Here is an 18362-nt window from a genome sequence, read left to right as displayed (position 1 = left end):
AATATCTCATTAAGAAATGAGATTGGGATTGCATTTTGATTGGATTCAGATTCAGATATATGTAAATATCCATTCAGATAAATAAATGTGATATATCCCATGCTCTTAAATTTTGAAAATCAGCCAAATTAAGTTCAACTTTCGGATTTGGATTTGAATGTAAAAACTGGATTCAGATCAAATTCAAATTGTGAAATTAGATTGCAGATTTTGTATTTGAATTCAGATATAACAATTTTTTTATTTGAATTTGAATCTAAAAATGTGAATATCCAAAAAAAGGATACAATTAAGGGTATATCCTATTCGAATCCAATCTCGCTAGAAATAAACCATCTGATCGATCATGTTTGGCTGCCATGGACAGATGTGAAAGGATTAAGTTGGCCATTATTATTACTTGTAATCAAGATTGGTAGAACATGTGAGGGCTTCTAGGTACATGGATACTTTAAGGGCTGTTTATTGACAGTAGCATTTTGTTACTGTATCATGAACCTACTCTAGAATGAGGCAGATCCATGTCAGGCTAGCTTGGCTTATCTTAATTGACCTAGATTGAGCGCAACTAAAAAGTGTTGGTAGCCTCAAGATGTGTAGCATAGTTGGCCGAGCAGAGAACATGTTGACAGCACTTTGCATGTTTGATTCTCATGGGTGCTACTTTTTTGTAGCACAAATGGTGGGATCGTAGAGGGAATGAAAGGGGCTTCCGGCCTCACTCTGGATGATGGGATAACCTTTCGCTCTCCCAAACTAGAAGTGTTGATCAACCAAGCCTGAAAAGAAGGTTGTCTTCCAACTAAAGCTACATGCAGTGGCATGGTGACTGGTGTGAGCGGTTGTCACCATCAGTCTATTAAAAGTTCTTTATTTTTAAATGCAAATCTTATATATATATATATATATATATATATATATATATATATAATATATATATATATATATATATATATATATATATATATATATATATATATATATATATATATATATATAAGTGTCCCACCAGATTTATGTATTTTTAAACAAGTGCCCCTCCAGCGAATTTTTTGGCTGCGCCACTGGCTCCAGGGCTTGAACCACATTTATGAGTTTACTAGCAGTCGCAAGGCTATCGGGGCCAGTATGCGGGATCTGGACCAACGTTTTCATATTGAAAAAAGCTTGAGTCAACATGCACAAGGTGGATCGTATATTTCATCATGTCTATTGAGTTTGAACTTTAAAGTCTATATAAAAATTTTGAAAATGGTATTTTGGCTCTTGTCAAAATTTAGAAGCTTTAATTCGACCTTCCTGTTTGTCCATAACAATCCATGTTTATATGTTGTAGTATGGGGAACTCCAACATCAACAGTATCCACTCGGTCCTTCGCTAGATACTTATTCTTGGTTCAAAGCATAGCATATTCGTAGATCTAAAAGATTACGCATGATGGAATAATGTTATGAAGTTCCCCATACAATCATTCAGGATGGTTGGACTGAGGCTTATCCCATATGAATCTGTTGCTGCCTTCTAGTGTTTCCACTTAACTTCTATTTCAATATTTGTTTTTTCCCTTTCAACGATCATTGGAAACTAGTGATATTTTTGTACAGTGGCTTCGTTATGTTAAGTTCGTTTTCAGCTCTCGTTGTTTATGTTCTCATTGGTTTTCGTAGAGAGAGAGAGAGAAACAAGTTGCTTAGAAACAATTCATATACTTTCTGTAACCCAACAGAACATGTCATCCTTGGGCAGAGGCCATGCTAATCTGCCGGGTGTTGTTTCAGTCTTGTAGAATGTCTCCAAAAAGAAGAAAACATGACATAACCCCAAAAAAAAGGAACTTAAAGAGATGCTAAAGAGCTTGCCCTGAAAGCCATCTCTCATACATGTGGTAGCACTGCTTGGGACGGTACTCCGGCGCGGTGTGGCCAGCACCCTGCACAACATTCATTTTATGAAGTTGGACATTACTCAGCCTACCCTGGGTTTGTGTAGAAGGTCATACCTTTACGGTGGCGTATGTGACCTTTGGCGCATACTTCCTTGTATACCTGCAACGCCCAAAAGTTTTCTATTGATGTTAGAATTTAACAGAACTATTGGAATGATATTAGATGTGAACTGGTGTGGGCAGTTTTCATAAAATAACTTTTCTCTTTTTGTTATTAATACACCTTCAACCAAAATTTCTAACTTTACCATTACTATCAATCCATATATACATTCAGCCAACACATAGATTCTTTAAATAATATATAAATATAATTAATTATAATAAAATATTATAATTATATATACAAATCAATAAAATAAATATTCAAAAAAAATCTTATCTAGTCGAACCGGACTTAGTCGGGTCGATCTGGGCTAAACCCATAACTTATCGAGTAAACTTGACGCTATTTTTTTGGGAGTGGAGTCTGAGCCTGAGTGAGTGAAGTCGAATACCGATACAATACTCGACCCCACGCCCAGCCTTACTAGTCATTTTCGTCCAGATTCGCCGTCAAAGTGTTTTGTGGTGTGGACCGTGTGGTCAACCCTCTGGTAACGATATTATATTTTTGTCCTGTTTTTGGTGCCCTTGAAAAAATTAGAAGAAAAAAAAAAAAACAAAAGAGGGCTTCGTTCGAACGAAACCCTAACTTGCGTTGGAAGCACTCTTTCATCTCTCGCACTTTTCCCTCCTCCGCCCATTTTCCTTCTTTCCGGCAGCTTCAGTGCAACGTCGCTGTCCGACAAGACGCCGTCCACCGTTCACTGAACTCTGGTGCATCCTATTCTCGTGAAGTTGGCTCTTTTTTCCAATTTTCCGCCGATGAGGCGACGACCGTGAATCTCGCCTGTCATTTTAGCGGCGAGCTTGTTATTTCCGGCAAGGGCTTTTTCCTTTCCGCTTCTTTGTCAAGAGGAAGGGCTTTCAATGTTGTGTGTCTGATTGCTTCCACTCCACGCTTTCGCCTATATTTAGACTATTGGTATGTCATCATCACTCTTCAGCATGCTTTTTCAATGTGGTGGTAATTAGTCTATGTCTTTTAGTTTTAGTATTCTGTCGTTGTAGAATTTCTCGAATATAGTATGCTGTCGTTTGTCTTTAGTTTTAATACACTCACATATCAAAGGGCACAGACACAGCTTTGAACCCCGGGAACTAAGAAAAAGAGGTGTTTGATCCCTCACTTTAGCTGCAGGGTTCTCCTTTCACTCACCTGAATATGGTGTACACCTATTCATTGTTCTTTTGTATACTAATTCTCTTTTAGGTTTTTGGGAAAATCTTATACGAATTAATGTCAACTTATATTCCATTAGGGGATGATGATTAGATTACTAATGGTAATGTTTGTTGCATTAATTAGTGCTATTAAAGTTAGCTCAGTCAGTCAATTCGAATTGAATTTGTGACAAATCGATTTGATTGGAGCCAATTTCGTGACACCAAGCGTATCTGTTTGTTCCTTCTTATCTCTGTTATGTCTAACGAAATATATATATATATATATATATATATATATATATATATATATATATATATATATATATATATAAGTTTTTTTTTTGTAGGCCTGTGTAGGCAATTGCCCATACTGCCTCCGCCCCTACTAGGCTTTCTGAGTTTCGATTTAAAAACTGGTTCTCAAACAATTGGTTGATCGTCTTTTATAGAAACCGAGATTGCTGTGCACCGGAAGGAAATAGGAAGGGGGAGACTCACCCTGCCACTTGGTTTTCAACAAACCAGGGACGCCATTGCTCGGCAACAGTGAAATTGAGGGAGCTGATCCATCCCTGGGTGCCGACGTGGGATACTACCATATCATGGTCGCCACTGAAAAGCTCATCACAAGTCAGAGAAAAAGAGAGAGACAGAGAGAGAGAGAGATGGTAAATAACCTGTAGAAAAGAGCAGGGTAGCCTTTGGAGAGGAGAGCACGATGGTAGTGTATGACGCTCGCCCATTCCTTGTTGTAGATGAACCTTTTGCTGCATCTTTGCCACTCACCCACTGTTCCCTGCACAAAATCAACAAGAATGTCGAAATGTTCGAGCAAAATATATAAACGATCGGATAAATACATGAAAGAAACTAAATTAGAAGTAGAACTTGAGCAGATTATGTCAAACCACGCATGTGCCTTTCCTTTCGATCATCTTTATATTAGGTTATTATTCTGGAGATTACTTGCTTTGTGAATGGGGTTGGATAGAACTGGAGATGTCAAAATTTTTGGGATTTAGATGATGGAAATTCATAAGAGAACCACATTCGTTAACCTGCTCGAAGAAAATCAGAAATCCCCAGATGAAATTCAATGTGTGTGTGAGAACTGCAACAAGGCTCTGCCATCCCATTCCTAAACTGCAGGAACCCGCTTGAAGTCCACACTCTAAGATCGCCAAGGGGTTGGCGCAACTGATCGGGCAAGGGTGGGGTTGGCACAAATGATCGAGCAGGGGCCCATTAGGAGGTTAGTCTTTGTTTCAAGCTTCATATGCAAGTTGAAGCATAAGAGATGTATCACTTAGAGGCACCAAATCAACCGTCCAATAGTAAGATGAAATACATTTTTTGCTCACAAATATTAGACCAGACTTAGTCTGGATTGGATTCAATCTCTACGTGGCACCACTTACGAAGGAACTGTACTTTCTTTAATTAAGGGTGGAAAATCTTAAAAAAAAAAAAGAAATCTTATCTAATATTAAGCAAAAGTGTAAATTATATTTTAGATAACATAATCTAAGAAAATCTGCGGCCTCTATAAGTGGGCAGATGCTGAGAACATCCTTCTTTATCCTTGAGGAGTACTTTCCAAGTGCTCCTGGCGTTCAGAAACGATATTTGATAAGGTCCAATTGATGTGTACTCCATGTACACCAATGATGTCTCTTTGAACTAAAGGATAGAAAGAAAAATTAATGAGTATGTATGATTAGAAGAAGGGAAATTAAATGAAAGTTACCTTTCGAACATGAAGTGCTTCTCTCACTGTCTCATCGTTCGCCCAAATGTAGCAAAGATAATAGCCATACTCCTGCAATTGAATTGGATCTTGTAGCATAAATCCTTTCGGTTTCCAAATCAATGGGTTCACCTTAGTTTTCAAACAAATTTTGGATTCTGCTTAAACCCCATTAATCCAGTTTAATTTATTATCCATGTCAACTTTGGAAAGTAAATTTTTGGTATAGACTCTTGTCCTCGAGGGGGGATTGACAGCTAGTATTTGTTTTCAAGCTCCAACAACTTTCTGTGCTGCAAAGAAGGGGATGTTAATATGCAAGTTGAATTATAGACAACCTATTGCCCTTTGGTAAGATTAGGGCTTCAAGACTCTTGGTTAGGTAGTGGGATGAAATGCTTTGCCTACTCACCTAAATTTTTGGTATAGGCCTTTGTAGGGAAGAACATGGTGAGATGGACTCCTAAAAAGGTAGATAAATGATCGGGATGTAGAAAACGTTGGATTAGATCTACATGGTCCGTCTCAAATATATATTTGTATTATAAAGGAGGTTAAAAAATCAATGGCTTGTACCCCACAAATATAATTGGCAAAAAGAAGCTCAAGTTTCTTTCTTGCGGTGGGTTTAATTGATCAAGCTTTTCGTAAAAGATATGCAGCAAAAGACACATTTATTTACATTGGAGAAAAATTCAACCTCCCTTTAGAGGGGCCTAGGAAAATTAGCTAGCATTAAAAGACCGAACTATGGTTTCAAAATTTTTATGAGAGCTGAAACATTATTTTTTCAAATTTTTCATATAATTAAACTAAACCTTTTAAAATTTATAAATAATATATATATATATATATATATATATATATATATATATATATATATATATATATATATATATATATATATATATATATATATATATATATATATATATATATATATAGAGAGAGAGAGAGAGAGAGAGAGAGAGAGAGAGAGAGAGACCGAACCCTGCAGCTTGTGGGAGGAATGTTGGAAGGGTAATGGTGGATTGACTCGAACTCATAGACAGCACGCCTGGACGCTAGCCTCGGCCTCTGCTGTGGCGACCATATGTATCCACAGTACTCCTCTAGTATATGTGGCTGGTTTACCTCTGCAATCAGCTGCAACCAGCACATGGATCAGTCGGCCGCAGTCCTCCATTCTCTTCCGTTATTCACCCAAATGAACTAATTCAAACGGAGAAAAGATAGTCTTGGTAAGAAATTGTCTCACCTCATCTATTAGCTCAAGATGACTGCTGCAGTTCTCGTTCGGTGGATCGTAGTATTGCCCATTGCAGCACTTCTTTGTTGCCTAAAAAAGAAAATAAAAATTAATGAGCTAATTAATTGATTAATAAGAAAACACACTTTTCTCGGGTGAATCTACAAAAGGATTGTTCATCGTTGTGCACTAACTTTCTAATTATCTTACTTTCTTTCCGATTGCTTACACCCACATGCTTATGCATTGCCTTGTTATTCATCTTCATTTTTTTTTCTTTTAATGAAAGTACATGCTTAATCTATTTAGGATAAATGACAGTTTTATATGCTTAATCTTTTATGTGGTGCATGAAAAATGGGTTCTGAATGTTAGGTTTGCAAGTATTTAATTGGGTATAAGTCCTATTATTTGCATGCTCGTTCCTTCTCGATCAGGAACAATAAAGTAATGTGCAGGTAGGAATTTATAATGAGCGAGCCGAGTTCGATCCACATATTGCTCTGCTCGAGCTCGAGATCAAGTGAAGCTTTGTGAGGCAAGCTGGACCTGCCATCGGTAAACTGAGTCCGAACTTGAGTTTGACTCATTTATGCTCGAGCCATTAGATTTACATATTTGTTTTCTTTAAATGAAAATGAAAACTACAGGGTTTTAAACTTTACCAAAATTACCAACACGTTCCCGTAACTTAGCAAACAGGGAAGACACGAGACAAGTCAAGATTAAACAAGTCATGCCAAAGTAACTTGAACTCGACTCATTTATAACGGGTTTTAACCCAACTCAAGATCGATACTTTTATAAAAACAAGTCACACAGGCGAGTCCGAATCAAGCCCAAGTTGGCCCGACTCGTTGTACATCCCTATCTACGGTTGGTTGTCCTGACGACCAAAAAAGAAATAAAAGGAAAGCAGAGTACTTGACTAGTAATATGATGGAGAATGGTAGGTAACACACACACACACATTTATATATATATTTACCTCGTATAGTGATGTGGGGATGAGTGACATTCCATAAACAAATGGAACTGCAGAAGCATCAAAATTGTTGTCGGTGGTTGGGTTGCCCTCAAAGTAGCCCTACGATTCAGTTTAACATCAAGATCACGTTAGATTGGTCAATGTAGTGAACCCAAATTTTACCAACTCTGAAATTGGTCTTTAGATTAAGAGATACACAACCTTAAGATTGAAGATGGTCTCTGTACCATCCTCCATTTCTGCATCAGTAGGACCAACATATGAGAGAGTGATCAGGGAGATAGAGAGATGAGGGAGAGGGAGAGAAAACCTTTTGCTATTCTGTAGGTGAGAGCAGGGATGATCATGCCGGCATAGGAATCCCCTGCTATGTACAGTGGGTTCGACTGAAACTCTGGGTGTTGCCCAAGCCACTGTATCAAAGAAAAAAGATTAATGAAGAAATTTGGATGGAGTAACCTGGATTTTTTACATTAAAAAAGGTTTTAGATGTGCCATCCAAAACAGACGAGAAAATTTTTTTAAAAAATATTTAACATATTATTTATTCAAAATAACTCTTTAACGAGTCGAGCCTGGGCTGAACCGGGTCCCACCCAACCCAATGCCCACCCTTAATAATCTCTATTTGTTACGTTCCCTCATTGGCTCCTCTTACGACGGCGTGTCACAAGGAGAGCCACTCTTCTTCAAAGAACATGACACACAAATGGCTTTCAGGTTAGATCCTGTCAAATCAGGGATGTGAAAATATATCATTTTTAACATTATTCTTTTAATTAATTAAAAAATGGTTTTTGCTTTTTACACAAACAAAAGAGAAGTCACTGTTATTTGCTTCAATTTTTACTAATATTTTGACTGGAGGGAATGTCATAAGTGGGCTCTTACCAAAAGTCAGGGCATGGTTCACCAACATAAAAAATTTGAGACTCGTTTAATTAATCCTAAAATATTGGTTGTTAGTGAAATTTCGTGAGAAAAATAAGTGAGAAATAGGGGAATTCTCTTTTTTACTGACTAGGTGCACAATATTTTCTGCACTAGGTGATATATATATAACTAATTTTTTGTTCTGCAAAGCAAGTTTGGCATCAATGAAACAGATCAAAAATTGGGTCAAATTTATGGAACTCTGTAACATAATGCTTCATGCATTATAATGCTTCATGCATTTACTTCAAGTAAAATCAATTGACAGCAGCAATATGTTATACAACTCTTTGGCTGGCCTTAGGGTTCTTCTGCAGCTGCTGCTCTGTCCATTAATCCACTGCCGAATAGAAACACGCATCTAACACAAAATTGGTCGCTCGGATTTATTATTCCGGTGAGCAGTACCACGTGCCTGTGGACTCCACTAATAATTCATGAACTGTACGTGCCACTATTTGGAGGACTACTCAAGCGACAAATTCAGGTGATGGCTTCAATTTCCTCTACACATACTATGTATGGTCACAAAATTATGCATAAACGTTTTTCCTTTGGGTCCTTACCTTTTTCAGGAACACATAATCTTCTTCAAAGTTCTTGGAGTTTCCGGTAAAATGGTCGTCGGTGGAATTCGAGTATGAAAAACCGGTGAAGGTCGGCGAGTCTATGAAAATGATACTTGCGATCTGCGCTGCCAAGGCAAGTTGAGGTTAATAAGGCATAAGTCTTTGTAAGAAGCCAGAAAACGCCGGGAGAAGGGAGAAGATTGCAGCACCTACGTACCCTGGTAAATGAGTAAGGATTGTACACCAAGGTTGGTAGGCTTCCGTTGTACTCTTCTACTTTAAATTTCACAGGACCTACGATCCATCCGTCATGATCATAAGTTCAATATTAGCATATACACATGCATAAAAACATGAATTCGACAGATAATAGGACTAATTATGTAACAACCGGCTGGTGATTTCAATTCATCTCCTAGCAGTCAGTCGTGATTTTTAGCTGTATCGACTCGACCCACCCTGATATCGAGCACAGGCTTTTAGTCAAACAGATCCCAATCCATGCCCTAATAGTTTTGGTTCGAGGCCTAAAGAGGGTATGAACATTGATAATCAATCACTTAACAAGTACCCCTTTTATAAGTTGAGAATGCTAGGTTATAAGAGTCATGTTCTGCGAGGAAACTTTCCTTACCGATCTCGAACACTAGCCCACTAAAGCCGGAGCAGCCAGGTCCTCCTGTTAACCAGAATATAAGGGGATCTGTTGTTGAGTTCCTTTCTGATTTGATGAAGTAATAGAAGATATTGTTTGATGTTGTCTCATTCACTGTGATGTACCTATAGCAGCAGACAGAAACAAGGGAGTTAGCAATGGAACAATGTTGATTAATCTTTTCTATGGCGAGCATGGCCTGCCTATAGTAATTTTTAATTTTTTTAGAAGGTAACTTAAAAATTTTTGAATTGTAACAGGTATTTTTTGTTTCTTTGAAAATATTAGTATGAATCATGGCCCCTGCCAGCGACATCTTGGCTCCTTCCGCGTTGGACCTTAGTGGGGGACAATTCATTAATTGGTCCCTTCAATATTTTTCTCCAATGAATTACCCGGCCGCCACCCTCCCTCCCCCTTTCATATATCAATCCCCCACCGGTAGGTGCCAAAGAAAATTTTTTTCTAAGTCAAAGAAATGAAATGGTGTAACAAAATAGTAACATCTATATGAATTGAACATGCAATGTGTTTACTACGTTTTTGCCTATCTTATCTGACTAGCTATGCTTCTGCCTGCTCGACTGGCTATGTTATGGTTCTTTTAGGCATGAAAATCTTATCCATTTGACCAATTTGTCTTAGATGAATTTAATAGGAAAATCTAGACTTAGTCCTACCATTTTCTTGAAGCCTATTTACCACAATAGTGTACATAAAAGTTGGTTTGTGAATAGAATTGGCCAGGCTGCTGATTAAGGGATTCAGGTGAATGGGTTCTGAATTGCAGGAAAGAATGAAATCCTAGAAAATGACTGATGAAATTTACTAAAAATAATTAAAACTGAATATATATATATATATATATATATATATATATATATATAGCAGTTTAGACTTGACACTTGTCGTCCTAGAAATCAAATTAGTTTTCCCACCGATAGGATTCAACCCAACGAAGTTGGACTTTACTGGTTGTTGGCCTATCATTATCAAGACACTGAACACCTGCACACAAACAATTGACAGGAGAACAAGCTAGGAATCACTTAAAATCATCACAATGACACACACAGTTTTACGTCCCAAAGTGCAAGGAACGAGAGTGGGTTGTATGCATCAGGGTCGTGTTGAGTGAGTTTGTATTCATCAGTGTTGTGCGTGCAACAGATACAGATATATGCATTCGAAAAGGAGAAACAGGAATTTGAGGTATTTTGGAAATTCTCTTTTTCTAAATTAACTTTTGAACAAAGGGATTTTCCTTTTTGCTAGTCAGGAGTATTCTGATCATTATATCCCATGCACATAAGGTTACAGAATAACTCCCATATGTAAACATCAAACTGTACACTACTCGGTGTCTGTCTAGCGAACTACTGTAACCTGAGATGAAAATGAACTTACCCGGTGTACATTTCAAAGGGAAGATCACCATCATAACCTGGCAACCTTGCCACCCTTTCCTCCCCTGAAGCGTGTCGAGAGCCACCAAGCAAGAATAAGCAGGCGAAGCTCAGCACAGAGGAGTAGCAGAATTGTGCCATCATCATTGGCGATGGAAGTTAGCAACCAAATGCTTCGTCGCAGACGCCCTTTCTGCAACAGATTAACGTAGTTCCTGAGTAAGAAGCTACTCTCCTTCCTGATCACGAACTTATGCTCTCCATTTCTGAATGAAACTTTGTACACAGAAAAGAGACGGAATTTTGGTTGTCGTCCTGATCGATCTCTACAACCGTGAGGGAAGAAGAGATCACAAGTCATTGTTTTATACAGAACCGGCGTGCTCGGTTGTGTTGGGCATTCGTTCGCATGCTCTGGACGTTCGCGGCGAGTGGAACACTGATGTCCACCCTCACGTGACCCACGCTGGTTCGCTTGTTCGTTCTGCGGGTGATCATGCGGGCGGCTCACGGAGTGCACCTAATCTTCTCAGTCCCATTTTTCCTATGTGCTCTTCCTTTCCGCATATTTCCATCCAAGGACTGTAATCACTTGATGAACATTTTGGTTCCTTAAAGGAAATTGAAATAATTTTTCGTTTTGCCCTTATATGAAGGGTTTTTGTAAAAAAGAAAAGACAAAAAAAAAACTTTTTATTATCGCTTTTGCCCTTATATAAAGGGCTTCATTTTTTTCACTGTCATGGGCATTTCCGTCACTTTCAGTTTCCAATCATGAACTTACTTGTAAGAACAAAGATTACTTGCCTCCAGCTGCTTTTCGGGTCTTTTGGCTGAAGGATATCATATTTCAGGCAGATTCATAAAATATCAAAGCTAATGTTTTATAAATCTGATCTAATATTGGGAATATATTTAAATAACATTTATAACATGTCTTTGCTACCGACCTTCTAATAGTAATTTAGCACTAGAGACACTTTGTAAGTAGTATTAAAATATGATGCAAATAATTTTAGTAAATGTGTGGAATAAATATTATTTAATATTATAGAGCTATAGCATAATGAATTAAGGGTTTAATGTCAACATAATAAATTATGGTGGTAATGGAGAATTTTTTTTATTTTTAATGTCTTTTAATATCAACTTTGTAATGGTCATTAGTGTGAAGGTTTATGAGTTGTAAGTTGAGTGTCCTGAGATGGCCTATAATAGCTACTGTAGTTTGTATCATTTTTATAAGGTGTGTCAAGGTGGCCTATGGGAGTCTTAAGTTCTCTGAGTACTCTCTTCCTTTAATTCGTAAGTTTTGCAAAGTTCATTGTGTGCAACATTAGCTATGGTGTTTCATTATTGTTTATTTTCTTCCTTTAATTCATAAGTGTTGCAAAGTTCATTGTGTGCAACATTAGCTACGGTGTTTCATTATTGTTTATTACCAACAAGTACTTCATCGATATTTCTTAAATATTGAAGCAAGTTCGTATGGAATAATAGTTTTAATGTTTTATGAACTAGACACATACACTTACAAAGTGTTTTTTCTTCCACATTACCCCATTTAAACTAAGGTACAAAATAGCCAAAATCCCATCATTTTGTCAAAAAAAAAAAGGCCAAGATAAAAGATGAAAAGCAGAAAAAATGGAATTCCCAAAGTACCTTTTTGTCTTTTAGAAATTACTACATGCTCTAAAATGCCTATAGTGCATATGTGGTCCAGATCTTCAACTTCTCTTGAACTTGGTCCCCCCAAATTTAGATGGAAATAAATTGTATGGACACACTTTCGGGCTGAGTTTGAGCCATAAAAACTCAACTCATTTAAACTCGACTCGGCTAGACTATATAATAAATGTTGAATTATAATGAGAGAATAGCTAAACAAGCGGCAAATAAACGAGTTAGGTGATTTAAAGAGTTTTAAAAAAAAAAGATATGTTTAACACAAATGAATTAAACAAGTTAAACGAATTGAATTTGAGCCCGACATTGTATTGTCGAGTCAAGCTCGAGCATGTTCTATCGAGCTTGACTCGAGTTTGAGCTCGCGTTTTCTGAGTTAGAATAGTGATCGAGGTGGGCCAACTGGAACTCAAGTCGGCTTATTTGCAGGCCCATCTAAAGGTCTCCACCTGCTATATGGTGCTTTTATGGAAGAATAACAGTGGATGAAAGTTGTCTTTTCAAAATAAAGAAATCGGTAATTGTGCAAACACCATCATAAGCATGACCATCTTCATGAAGGTTTTAATTCTCTTTTTTTCAAACTCGTTCTTTGATTTGAAGAGCGATCAATTGTCTATCTATTATTTTATCATGCAACTAAACTATTTAGATGGATATTCTCCATTTCAATTTCTTCTTAGAACTCTGAACTTATAGAGATCAGCCTAGTTCCTTGCCAGTTTGTAAAACATTTGACATAATTCTGAGTTTCAAATTTGTGAAAGATCATAACATCAACGTTGATCAAGAAAAGTACAACAATCCACCGATGATTTCCTGTTGTTCATAAAACTAAGGAGTCATATACAAAAGAAGGATAAAAGGTCTGCTTTCGATACTTTAGGATGGTGCTCCACAGCATTTTAACTTATGCATTAATGACCTCTCTTTTGTAGCTTAGACAGTTGCTGTTTTCGAAATCCGAAACAGAAATTAGTCATACCAGAACTCTAAAGGGAGCTATTTAACCAATTCTCATAAGTTTAACTTGAGCTCAAGTTTTTTTATTAAACGAGTCAAGTTTGAGCTACATGAGCTCGATTCAGTCAAACTCAAGTAAGCTATGTTCTGTTCAGCCTTCCGCCTTGTAACCCAATTTGGTATCAGAGCCTGTATACTATTCTAGTTATAGGAGTCTCATGGAGATTGTTCTAGAGACAGCAAGCAATGTATCGTCAACTTCTTCAGTTGATGAAATCGATGTAAGTATGAATTATCTTATGGAATAAAAGTTTTGTTTTCCTTATGAGTAGGTGTTAAGATTTGTGTTATCAAGCATGTGTTAGCGTAGTTTTATTTTCCAGCCGTTTTAATTAATGTGCCGGAATCCGCTTATATGACTACCTGGTAAAGGAGGATGTTTGAATTTGTGTACCCAAGAGGGAAAGACCCCAGACGAGTACCCACAAAGGCAGGGGCCGATCGGGGAAAGTGAGATGGTCATGTCATGAGGGGACACAGATAAGAACAATTCCTAAGCCTTGTATCTCACATAAAGGATAAAGGTTATTTAATTTTGAGCAATAGTCGGATCATAGGACACAATAGCACATACTTGTTGATAAAAATATTCACATCACTGAGAAGGGAAAACATCTGACATCCATAGACAACATGAACCAGACATATCAGAACTCTGAAATAATGTTACGCAATTTAGAACTTATACTTGAAAATCAAAAGAGAATGAATAACCAACTAAATGATATCTTACGAAATATAAATCAGAAAAAACCAGAGATACAAACTATAGAACGAGAATCAGAAAAATTATATATTTCAGACCAAATAGTAAAAAGAGAGATAAAGTATATAACAGCTATATATAACCATGAATTAATCACAGGACGAGTGATATCAGAATCTTTTATATGAATAAGGAAGAATACGAGGTAGGTTCATACAAGATATTCATGTACGGACAAAAATGCCGAATAGTAGAAACCAACCTAGAGAGAAAATTTATTGAAATAACAAAAGATGACATGTATCTAATCCTAGATGAAGAAGAAATGATCACAGAAACAGTACTTAAAAGAATTCAAAGGTTAAATGAAGAAAATAAACTTAAACCTAAAATGCATTGGCAAGAACATCATGAACAAGATACTATATATTCAAAATTAGATGAAAAATTAGACAGAATCATTAACATCCTAGAAAAATTTGTGGATAAATTGGATAAGATAGATGAAAAATTAGACCGAACAACTACTAAGGAAGTAAATATAGTAGAAACAAATGATATTGAAACTGAAAATGAAATGGACACAGACACCTATGAACCTAGTATAACCTATACCGAAATAATAGAAAAAGAAAAAGTAGAAGAAATTAACATGAATACCACACCAAAAGAAAATGTTAAGGTAAAAGAAGAATATCCGTCAGGATCACGAACATATAAGGGAAATCCAACTAGAAATAGACATAGTGATGACTACAGTAAAAACGACAGACTAGAACGAATTTGGAAATCGAGATTAAAAATTAAAACAGAATCTAAAGAATGGAAACAAGGTATATTAAACCTAGACGAAACAGACAATATAATAATGTTACTACAGATATAGAAAGCAGAAATGAGCAAACATATTAAAGAAAGTAAGATAGAAATCAAAAACGTACCAGCATACATAGAAAACTCATTTGTATGAAATATTTATCTATGGTTTGAACAATTACCAAGCACTTCAAAAGATTCCTTAAGAGCTGAAACAGACAGCACAGGAACAACCACAACTAATCCACTAGAAATATTACTAAAGTATTTAGCATCAATAAAAGCAGAATTTTCACATTCAAACATAGAGAAAATTTACGATGATCAAATAAAAATAACAGCAAGACAAAATATACTCAACCTAACTATATGCGACATGTGTTATTTAGAAGACTATATAAGATTATTCAGCAAATACTATTACCAATCAGGGATAACAATAGAAGAAAAACCAAGATACTTAGATCTATTCTTTTCAAAATTACCATCGGTAATATATGGACAAGTAATCAAAATTTTCCAAGAAAATAAACCAAAAGAAGATTCACTAGGATCACGCATAGAATTTTTAAGGGCATGGTTCAAATCAATGTGCGAAGAACATATCAAATCAAAAGAACTAAAACTAATTATTCAGTCACCATATAAATGTTGTGCCGAACAAACAGCACCTCAATTAGGATGCAGAATACCTTATAAGGCAAAGAAATTTAAAAAATATAAAAAACTGAAACGTTACTATCAAAAATATAAAAAATATAAGCATAAGTACCCGAAACGAAGATACTATATAAAGAATAGAAATAAATATCCAAAAAATTCAAACAGCTGCAAATGCTATAACTGTGGCAAAATTGGACATATAGCAAAAGAATGTAGACAAAAAATAAAAAAACAAATAATAAATATAATAGATGAAGACTATATAAACATAGACGAACTTAGTGATCAAGATATCTCTGAAACAGAAACAATTTACGAAACTGAAACAAGTGATTCAGATGAGTGAACAAATAGAAAAACCCAAGACAAAGTATCAAGAAAAATTAGCAGAGGATTATACAATCCAAAGAATAATATTTGATGATAAAATATTTAAACAAATCCAGAAACAAGAACTAGATATAAGTACTGAAAAAATATTTGATTTTCCATTAATAAGAAAAATCCCAGTAATAAAGACAATGCTCAAGAAGAACATAGAAGAATATTACATTATAAACCAGAGAGAACATGTAATAGATATAGAGCATGCAGGAATTACAGAAGGAACTACTAAAGTACCATTAATTAGTAGACAAGGTATCCAGGAAGAATTAAAACAGTTAAAAGTAACCAATCCAATGAAATATGTTTATTTTGGAGGAATAGAAATTCTAGTAAAAGCTTGTTTTAAAGAAGGAATCAACACACCATTAGAATTATATTTGTCAGATGACCGAATTATATACACAGCTGAAAAAGCCATAATAGCAAAGGTAAGAGGAAATTTAATATACCAAAAACTAAAATTTATAGTGAAACCAAATTATACAATCAGCCTAACCGATAAACATATTGACAGGAGTTTAGTATCATATTGGAAATTATCAGGAATCAAATTAGAAAGAGGATGCAAAGTAATGACCATCAAAGGAAAAAAATATGTATATTGTCACGAATAAGCACAAGATAACAGCCAAAAGAAAGACAAATGATACTATACAAATAGACAATCCATTTAAACAACTTATAACAGTCATAAATAATGAAGAACCATATTACCTAGAAGATGGACAGAATGAACTACAAATTATTAAACAAAGATTAAGTGTTAGCGCAGTAGGAGAAACTAGTTACAAAAGACAACTCCATATAAAAGGAAAAATAGATGATATGACCAAGAAAATCCTAGTAGACACAGGATCCGAAGATAACTATATTACACCAGACATGATAAATAATGATATAGTGTTGCCTAGTGAACATAAGTATAAAGACATTCAAGGAAATATTATTCAAAGCATAGGAAAAATAAGTAAAGAAATAAAAATCTCAGACTATACTTTTGAAATAAAATTTGAAGTGCAAGCACACAAATATGATAAGACAACTGGAATAATATTGGGAAACAAATGGATAAATAAGTATGACAATTTTAAGATTGAAAAGAATGTATTAGAACTAGAACACTTAGGCAAACATATAATTATACCCCGAAGTTTAGATGATTAGACAAATAAATAACAAAAGCTTTGAACAAGATATGAAAAAAGTGCTCGAAAAAGCATTAGAAGAAAAAGAATTAAAAAGAGAACGATTGATAAAAATATTCAAGTTATATATACTAGTTTGGAAATTTATAAGTAATGTCCAAAGCCAGATAGAGGAAAAAAGATTAGCGTTAGAAGCCATGAATACCGAAAATGAATATGACAGCAATCTAACAGCACCAAATTACGAATATGATTATGATGACGAAATATACGATTATGATGACGATATAATGTCGAGAAATATAATAAATAGAATGGAAGGATGATAAAACTTGACAAATGATTGACCTATATTGTACCAATAAATTGGATAGAAAGACGAAAACTAATAATGACAAGAACGAAATGGATACTATGGTTAAAGAAGATGGTTATAGTAAGACAATTTATAGATAAGTTAATACATAGAGTGCATGAACGATGGATAAGAAATATCAGAAACATAGATTCGGACGAATCAATGTCAGAAATATCATACGATGATTCTGAATGTTTTCAACTACAAGTGTAAGAGCTTATAATACCCAAACAAAGGAATTTGTACGAAACAGAATGGGCAAATTATTCCGAAAATATATTAATGTCCTCAAATTTATAGGAAAATTGAGCAAGCGACTGGTAAGAAGAAAATACAAGGATTATAGAAGAAACTTCTACAGCTATTTAAGAGCAAGAGCAACTGCCGATTGAAAATTTATGGCATACTGGCATGAAAAAACTAAAAGAACGAACCATATATCTTATAAAGCGTTTGGACAAAGCACATATTCTAGTTCAAGTGACGAAAGCGAATGAACATTACAAAGGAAAAATTTATATACATATTAGTCAAAATAATTCCTAGAGGATATAATAGCAGGTATTACACAGTCTATATAGATACAGGCGCTCAAATAAATCTTTGTAAGAAAAACTGTTTACCAGATGGATTATGGGAAAAACTAAAGAGTCCTTTGGAAGTAAGAGGATTTAATGGAGCAAAGACTATCATAAACTATAAAGCAGACCAAATAAATATCCAAATTTGGAATAAAACAATTAAAATCAACCGAATATATGCTTTCGATTTACAAGGAAAAGACATCATTTTAAGAAGACCATTTTTAAACAG

General features: G+C 35.4%; 1 protein-coding gene, 1 long non-coding RNA gene and 1 other non-coding gene across 6 annotated transcripts; 1 reads left to right on the top strand and 2 right to left on the bottom strand.

Annotated features, from left to right (window-relative positions):
• Positions 1 to 1702: 1702 nt before the first annotated feature.
• Positions 1703 to 1810, bottom strand: LOC116249421 (U6 spliceosomal RNA). The gene has a single exon (XR_004171186.1). It is a non-coding gene; the product is annotated as a U6 spliceosomal RNA (small nuclear RNA).
• On the bottom strand, positions 1811 to 10909 carry LOC116247817 (serine carboxypeptidase-like 8). 2 transcript variants are annotated; one of them, XM_031620153.2, is made up of 14 exons: positions 10764 to 10909; positions 9336 to 9481; positions 8919 to 8995; positions 8699 to 8821; positions 7510 to 7612; positions 7401 to 7438; positions 7200 to 7298; positions 6221 to 6301; positions 5953 to 6108; positions 4963 to 5034; positions 3893 to 4011; positions 3714 to 3827; positions 2001 to 2046; positions 1811 to 1931 (listed from the first exon to the last, which is right to left on the bottom strand). In XM_031620153.2, exons 1-14 carry the CDS (start codon positions 10907 to 10909, stop codon positions 1848 to 1850), a joined length of 1404 nt encoding a protein of 467 aa, XP_031476013.1. In that variant the 3' UTR covers positions 1811 to 1847. The 2 variants fall into 2 exon arrangements, with proteins under 2 accessions (XP_031476013.1, XP_031476012.1); XM_031620152.2 differs by lacking the exon at positions 10764 to 10909 and having other exon boundaries at positions 9336 to 9714.
• On the top strand, positions 2602 to 11499 carry LOC116247819 (uncharacterized). Of its 3 annotated transcripts, none has more exons than XR_004170916.2 (5): positions 2602 to 2973; positions 8437 to 8619; positions 8708 to 8949; positions 10782 to 10981; positions 11051 to 11499. It is a non-coding gene; the product is annotated as an uncharacterized LOC116247819 (long non-coding RNA). The 3 variants fall into 3 exon arrangements; XR_004170917.2 differs by adding an exon at positions 6670 to 6769 and having other exon boundaries at positions 8708 to 10981; XR_004170915.2 differs by having other exon boundaries at positions 8708 to 10981.
• The last annotated feature ends 6863 nt before the right edge of the window (positions 11500 to 18362 follow it).

The sequence above is a fragment of the Nymphaea colorata genome, chromosome 2, assembly GCF_008831285.2.
Source record: "Nymphaea colorata isolate Beijing-Zhang1983 chromosome 2, ASM883128v2, whole genome shotgun sequence".
Taxonomy (NCBI): Eukaryota; Viridiplantae; Streptophyta; class Magnoliopsida; order Nymphaeales; family Nymphaeaceae; genus Nymphaea; species Nymphaea colorata.
The sequence above is the reverse complement of the archived record's forward strand: the minus strand, read 5'-3'. Positions and strand labels throughout refer to the sequence as shown.

Bases quoted from the DNA above. Each gene is read 5' to 3' on its own strand.
- LOC116247817 (XM_031620152.2), bottom strand. From the start codon at position 9,714: ATGAATTGTCCCCCACTAAGGTCCAACGCGGAAGGAGCCAAGATGTCG. The intron at 8,822-8,918 runs GTACGTAGGTGC...TTGGCAGCGCAG, and splicing joins ATCCTTACTCATTTACCAGG to ATCGCAAGTATCATTTTCAT. The intron at 3,828-3,892 runs GTTATTTACCAT...TGAGCTTTTCAG, and splicing joins TACCCTGCTCTTTTCTACAG to TGGCGACCATGATATGGTAG.